General features: G+C 37.6%; 1 protein-coding gene across 3 annotated transcripts; it reads right to left on the bottom strand.

The window, feature by feature from the left end:
- Window positions 401-7,569, bottom strand: LOC109208471 (hydroxyproline O-galactosyltransferase GALT2). Of its 3 annotated transcripts, none has more exons than XM_019371605.1 (8): window positions 7,487-7,569; window positions 6,086-7,028; window positions 4,633-4,865; window positions 3,874-4,164; window positions 1,577-1,705; window positions 1,307-1,480; window positions 1,090-1,197; window positions 791-994 (listed from the first exon to the last, which is right to left on the bottom strand). In XM_019371605.1, the coding sequence occupies exons 2-8, from the start codon at window positions 6,942-6,944 to the stop codon at window positions 791-793; spliced, it is 1,998 nt and encodes a 665-aa protein (XP_019227150.1). In that variant the 5' UTR covers window positions 6,945-7,028; window positions 7,487-7,569. The 3 variants fall into 3 exon arrangements, with proteins under 3 accessions (XP_019227137.1, XP_019227150.1, XP_019227143.1); XM_019371598.1 differs by lacking the exon at window positions 7,487-7,569 and adding an exon at window positions 7,137-7,480; XM_019371592.1 differs by lacking the exon at window positions 7,487-7,569 and having other exon boundaries at window positions 401-994; window positions 6,086-7,480.

Genomic DNA, 7,907 nt, shown 5'->3' with positions numbered 1-7,907 from the left:
ATCAATATTTTAAGGATATATATATATATATATATATATATATATATATATATATATATATATATATATAAATGTTTTAGAACTATAAAGTTAAAAAACTTAATTATTTTTAATACAAATTGTGTTATAGTTGACACGAGCACTATTACACGTGCATTGATCGCTCTAATATCGCAAGCGACATGGTTTACTTTAATCATAAATACTAATTAGAACACGAAGATACAAACCAAACCAACACGGCCATCTCCTCTTTTCAACTCTCATTCTGTAACCCGGTCTACACAAAAGAAATATTAAGTTTTTTGGTGAACATTTATAACCTTTAATATGTGTATGGGTGCAAAATGCAAATAGTTGTTAAAGAAATCAAGACCAAAGGCTGCAAAGGTACGAAGAGTAAACAAATTTTCAAGGAGCAAAAAGTACTTTTTAGAATTCCCAGAGTAAAAGCTTCATACAAAGCGTTAAGGGGCAAACATTTAGTTTGAAGGCCCCAGCCGAAAAATTTGGAAGTGGGAGGCTCAGCTGAATATCAGATCTCTGTATGTTTGTTCATGGTACAAGGAGGCACGAATCCTATACAAAGACTAGTAGTACACAGTAAATAACAGATGTACAAATCCATGGCGATGACCAAAGCTCGGTGTTAAATCACTTGTTGAACTAAAACAGTAATCTGAACAGATAAAACTGCACAACTTCACTTCTTGGCGGAAGATCTCCAGTTAGGGAGTCAGAAGCTTCAATTCAAATTGGGGGAGGACGCCCATCAATTGCTCTCATCAATCTAAAAATTGCAGCAATGAGCCTTACCCTTGAGCAAATTGTTCCACAGACAGAACATCTGTCGTGGAGACTGATAATGAGCCGTGAAATAATCTTCCATACATCCATATTGACAAAACTTCCAGTTGTGAGAGTACTGTACAGGAGTGGAACTGTTATACTTCTCAACCCACATACCCATGCTCACATCCTCCATTTTGAAAAGCTGTCAAATTGATGGGGAAAATGCGTAATTCAGTACTGACGCTTATATCATGTTCATGATTTAGGAAAAAAAGAAAGAATTCAGCGGTGACAAACCCGTAAGCTTCGGTTCCGATATTGAGAAATGATATGTTTGGCAATATCACTTGATATTATATACCCTGGCCCATTAGCATAAGGGGGATATACATCTTCTGGCCACTCCTATTGCACAAGTCCATATTTCGAAATTAAATCAGTGTCTATAAGAAATCAACAAATGATAGCCATGAATTTTGAATTTATACTCCAATTATCATTTAAATCTCTGTACCTCAAATGATACAGCCCATTTTCCTGTTCGAAGTGGTCGATGCAAGAGATTAAGATTACCCATGTAAAGAGATCGTCTAGGAGGAACACGTTGAATTTCTCTAAGGACTGCATCTATCCTCACAAAATTATCGTCGTCACATTTCATGATATATGCAGCTGTCACATTCTGAACCTGCAAGAGATATTATGTGCCATGTTGATAGAAATTAGGATGTGACTAAGCAGTTCAGGAAAGAAGAGGAAGATGGAGCAGAACTGCAGAACTCACCCCATACTCGCAGATGGCAATAGTTTTCAGGACCACTAGCTCGTATCTGTCGATAAAGGGGACAATCACAATGTCCCCAAAGTAATCTGCTTCCTTCTTCAATATAGCATTCAACTCCTTTCGTGGATTCTACAAAGTTAATTATTAATACATAAGTAAGCAGATGCATTGGGATTCAACTCCAAACTGGCTATCTTCAACGATGATAGCAGAAGTTCTATAAATAATAAAGTTGGTAAAAGGGAACCTAAACATAAAGTAGTACTGAAGGCAATAGGACAACCTTTGTCCTGTTCGTGTTTTCTCCTTTACTCAAAAGCCACACTACTTTCAATTGACCAACAACAACAACAACAACCAAAACCCAGTATAATCCCTATCTATAAAAAATATTCCAATGAAAGCACCTCAGAAGTCCAAGAATAGAAATGGCATTACTACTTCCTAGTGAACACCATGTAGGGCAAGTCAATTCCTCCCAAAAGATGAGAAAAACTATGTAACAAGCATGCAGTATGCTCCAGGGATAGCCATGAGGGATCTTCCCAGTAAGTTAAATACATGGGAGCTGATCTTAGCTAATATCTATTATTCGGCTACTTATGAATACAGTAGTAGTCAACTTGAGAAAACAGTCCTGCGATCCACCTGAAAAGGGGAGAAGTTGATTGCAATATACTAATAATCCACGGTATCCACCTAATGCAACTAGGAACTTATTTAATTTTCTAGTCCTTTTAATTGGAATAAGTTTGGTGCTTTGTCCTTTTACAAGGCTAATATCCCAAAGTTTGTTGGAAATTAATGCCAAATTGTCTCTCCTCCCTTATGCTTAAGCATCACCGTAAGTTGCTTCCACTTGAGTTTCCTATAGGCTCTTCTCATTAAACAATGTTAGTCACACACAAAGACATTAATTACGCAGGTAAAATACTCAACATGCTTTGTATGTAAACAAACACAATCATGCCGCTCAGACCAATCATTCATATAATCAAATGTTTAAATGCATTCACGAGGTGTGCCTCCTGATCAGGTAAGCAAATTTGCCCTCATCAGATTCTATTTTCTTTATTCAAAAAGTTGGATGTTCTAGAATGGGTAATCAATCCACTACAGTCACACATGTTAGTAAAATATGAAGTACTTGCAAAGTTTAACCAAAGAGTGTATTTTAATAAATGTTCCTTTTTTTTTACATTGAGGTGAGAGGATTACAAGGTGGGGAATCGAACCCGACCAACAAGGTTAAAGTTCAGGTAGTTAACCAATTGGGCTACCGTGATTCCCCATTGTTCTCTTCTTTTCTATACATTTTCCCTCTCTATAACTACGGCATTTGTCACTGGTAGTCTGCCATACCTTGCTAACCACTAATATAATGTTTGTGCATATTTAGTAAAATTTAGGATTTTCACCTAAGATTCAGCACCTAGAAAGGTCAGCATAGATCATCACCTCGGGACTCCCTAAACTTGGCACCGTTTATTCAGTGCACACCTGCACTTTTTTGTCCTAATTACCCCCCTTAACTTGGCAATTTGATAGCCTTCATCCCCTGGACGCAGACTTGGCAAAGTACACTCTCTTTTAGGCACGTGGGAGTGAAGAAAATTTGAAAAAGCAGCTTCCAAGTGGGGTATTTTTCAACTGTTAATTGTCACATAGTCATATACAATGATTTATTTGTTCCAATTGTGTATTTCTTCTTACTTCTTATATTAATTTACCATGCATGCTTTACTTCAACTTTGTTTTTCTATTTCTTCTTTAGGTGCAATGGCTATTTGTTACAACTGTGTATTTCTTCTTTTCGGGCCAACAACAACAACAAGCCCAGTGAAATCCCACAAGTGGGGTCTGGGAAGGGTAAAGTGTACGCATACCTTACCCCTACCTTATGACGGTAGAGAGGCTGTTTACGAAAGACCCTCGGCTCAAATATGTAAAAAGACTTGAGAAAATGGAATTCCAAACATGTTTTTTACAAATTTGGCCTGAAAAAAGATGATCCAAAAAATTAATGATTTTCAGCTCATAGATACTTGTCCGGTTTTGCTAATTCCAATAATCAACTTATCAAAAAAGCAGTTCAATGAACAGCCTATTCCTTAACCTATTATTTGACAATCTCCATTAATCACCTCACCAGAATTAAAGTTTATTGGAGTTTAAAATGTTGTAATTACGAGGAATACTTGACTGCATTTGAGGTCCAAACTTTTTTAGGCGGATCAATAGTTATGCTTAACATGAGGTTGAGCCACATCTATCTTTTATTTGGGTGGGCGACATACCAATGCAACAAAGAAGCGGACTGCTATATCTGAGGACTTAATTGCTGAAGCCTGCATCCACGTTTTCCTGATTGCCATACGCTCAGCAAAGTGATTGGTGGCAGAAAGCACACCAATAAAAATTTGAATGCGATTCTGGGGTAAAGGAGGAGATTTCCACTTCTCTGAGAAGTCCAACACTCTTTGAGGAGAAAAACTTGGATGAGAGGTTGGTAGAGACGTAGCATAAACCGAATGTATATCTACATCACCTCTGATTGCCAACCCTGTAGCATCTTCCAGTGTAAAGCCCTGAAAGAATAGGGAACATTTAATTAAGGCTCACAAGTATAGTAAGGTAATAACATGAGTGAGGAAACTAAAACATTAATTCCAGAAAATCTGGTGATCATATTAATTGCAAGGATTACAAATTCGGTAAACTGGTTAAGGGTTTCTGAAAAGGGATCAAATACTAGGATATATTTGTGTCTACAGTTCATTTTAGTACGGTAATATTTGTATGGGTGAAAGATTTGAATAGTAGTTTGATATCCAATGTGCCCTTTTGTATAAGGAAAATTTATGCAGTGGATATTCAATGGTAATCATGACTGGCACAGCAGTCCAAGAATCTTAAATGTGCTAACTCTCAAGTCAATTTCAAGTGCAACGCCTTAAAAATGCTCTCCTTCACTAGAGACTTGCTCAGTAAGCAGAACAGTTACATGTCTACCAAGAAAACCTGCAAAATTGTTTGGAAGAGCGCAAGGAGCTTACAGTTCGATACGGAAATGATGTCACGTGCCGGCCGCCTACATTGATATGGTAGCCATCAATACCAGCACGAATAGTAAGAATAAACATCCTACCCTCCACAAATGGGAAAGGCCATGTCACCTCTGGTTTCTTTGCACGTCCAATGAATCGATCAAACCATGAGAATATTTTCGACTCTCGAGTATCAACAATGTCATTCCGCATCCACTTCTCACATCTCAAATATCCATCAACTGCCATGAAAATAAAATTCAAAAATTAAGCTTTAGTGGCCTAACAATGTCATTCCGCATCCAGTCTCAAGTGAAATATATACTATATCATAAGGTGAAAAAAATCCGGCCAAGTTATAAATAAATAGAAGGAACAGAAGTGATGTCCAGGAAACTAAATTAAAACCAAAAAATTTAAGCTTTAGTCGCCTAAAAATATTTAACTAAACTATGCTGAGGGAGTTGGGGTAAAATGATATATAAATGTAGTTTTCAGGACAAAAATGTTATATGCAGTTGTTAGTGGTCAACATGTGAAAATGGTTATTATCAGCTTGTTAATCAAACTAGGTCGACATTTCTATAATTTCAGGTAGATTTTCAAGTATCTGCACAATCTTGTGTGATTTAATATTGGATGTTGCAATATAATGTGCTTGACAATAGGCCTAATTTTGCCTTAACAGTCACATTTGTAAAGTCCACGGGAAGTATACTTTCAATATGTGAGCAGCACTTGATAAAGAAGAGTTCATGACCTAGTATTCAAAAGAAGAGGAGGTGATAGCAGCATGTCTAGGGGGTTTACACCAGACATCTGCCTAAGGAGCATTGGAAGCTATGGGAGACCCCACATGAAGATCAAGGCCCTTTTTGGGAAGAATTGAAGGGTGACACAATTTCAAGTGGAAATGTGATCACACGATGTGTCCTGCAGTAAGAATTGATGGGTGACACAATTTCAAAAGGAAATGCGATTGCACGACATGGTTGTGACCGCAGGCCAAAATTCTGGACTGCAGATTTATCAAGGTTGTGGGACCGCACAAGGTGTCACCAGCTGCATGCACCTGACTCCGAATTCGGGAGCTCAATGGGTCAAGATTTAGCCTAGTGCGCAACTGCAACTGCCAGCACCTTTGGAAATTCCCTGCCACATTTACTCTTGCGTGTGACGAAGGCACACACCCTTGCATGGGCTACTAAGTTTCAAATGTGAAGTTTTGAGGTTGGTTTGAGTCTACACTGATATATCCTATTCTAATTGATTGTTTTGGGATTATTTGAGCCTGAATTCCAGTCAACATCATATTTCAAACAAGAATTTTGTTGTCAAAGAACTTTCAGGTTTGAGTTTACAACCTTTAGAAATCTCAAAAATACCATTTCCCTTTGTAGTTTCACTACAACGATATAGAGAGACAAAAATCTGACAAGCAAAATGTTAGAAAATGTCATACCGAGCATGTCATCATCATACTTGGAAGGTAAACCATCACACCTTTGAGCCGTTCCCCATTGCATTCTATAGCAAGTATTGTGCTCGATCACTGGTCTATGGCTCCAATCTCCTCTAATTCTAGGATTCAGATGCAAAATCTTTGGTGGATCCTCACCAACAACGGACTTTAAACCCTGTAATTCAATCATAAATTGGGAAACCAAGACTAATGCATCGCCAGCCCTTGTTTTGGCAAGCTGCGGTACATACTCATGATGCGCATAATGAGGAGTACCAATAAGTGTTATAGAAGAACCTGCTGCAAGCCCACATGGTAGGAACATAAGTTGATCTGTTTTAGCAAGTTGTGCTCCACTAGTAGAAACCCATGAAGGGCATGACTCGGGCTTCCCCTCGAGAATTGAATTCATCTCAATCCCCTTCTCCTCGTATTTATCTAATTCTTCCCAGGCTTTCGAGCCTAAAGTCCAAGCTTCATCAGCCATTCTATCCAAAACAGAAAGATTTCGCTCCATATTTTGTTGTTTCATAATAGCTGCAGTAATTCGACCATAGTGAAGCTTACGGGGCTTTTTATGGGGTAACACTCCATTTTCATTTTCCTCTTCTTGCGGTGTCACTAGTGCATATTGGCTTAAATTATTATGAAATCCAGAAGATGATTCTCCACCATCATCCTCGACATCTAGAGCCACATCTGCAGCAGCAGCATCACCACTCAAAGCTGTAGCGCTCTCGAGAAACTCTGGGAACTTCACGCAGATGAGGATCAAGTAAAATGCAGCTAAACCTAGCAAAATATATGACAATTTGAACCTCCTCACACTTGAAGCCTCATTTTTCAATCTCTTCATCATTATAATTACAAACCTAATAAGCACACACAATATCCCCTAAAAACTCCACCACTTCATCGTTAAAAATCTGTCAGAACCACCAAGCTGTCAATTGGCAAACACAACAAATCATAAATGCGATACTGAGCCGAAAGCAAATACAATCTGCAAATAATTCACTACAGCAATACAGAATAAAACAAGTTATTTGACCTCAATTGCCCAGCATTACACCATATCCAGGACAGTTTTGGAAAAAATTGGCTCAACAATAATGTTCACAAAGCCAAAGGTGCAGAATGCCCTATAAATGTGAGGGCAAAAATGTGAAGAAACTGGAAGAGATCAATCCTGGAGAGGGATAGGGAGACAAACCCTAGTTTAGTAAAGAAACAAAAATAGAAACCGTAGCTTTTGGGTCAAGGAGAAACAGCAGTTGATTTGGTTGTTGACACAAGGAAGAACGGAAAGTCATTGTGAAGAATAAATCAGGAAAGGAAATTTAAAACAAAAGAATCAGAAAAGGAAACTTCCCCAAATATTTGTGGAAAATGAGATGGTACCTTTGTCCCTTAAAACCTTGGTTAGTATAGTGACGATCCACGACGGACCTTATATTATTGATCGTTGTATCTTTAATCTAATAGTCCTAGTTACCGGTAGTTCGTGCTGAGCATAGGTCCAATGAAATTATGCTAAACGTAATTTTCTTTTCATTTTATAAGAACTTTCATGTTTTTGTCCATGTTCAAACGACTAAAAACATAATTTTTAAATATACAATTTTGTTATAAAATAAAGACCGTAAATTAAAGACAAGTATAGAGAGAAACTGATATATTATTCGAATTCAAACTTGTTTGACCCAAAGTAAGTTAATACTTTCTAAGCAAATCAATCAATATAGATGAAGGGGTAAATCTTAGTCAACATTAATTGATACTGGATCGAAGAACATAATCATACAGATAGAAGAATCAATTA

The sequence above is a fragment of the Nicotiana attenuata genome, chromosome 2, assembly GCF_001879085.1.
Source record: "Nicotiana attenuata strain UT chromosome 2, NIATTr2, whole genome shotgun sequence".
Lineage (NCBI taxonomy): Eukaryota > Viridiplantae > Streptophyta > Magnoliopsida > Solanales > Solanaceae > Nicotiana > Nicotiana attenuata.
Note: the sequence above shows the minus strand (reverse complement) of the source record. Positions and strands in the feature narration are given on the sequence as shown.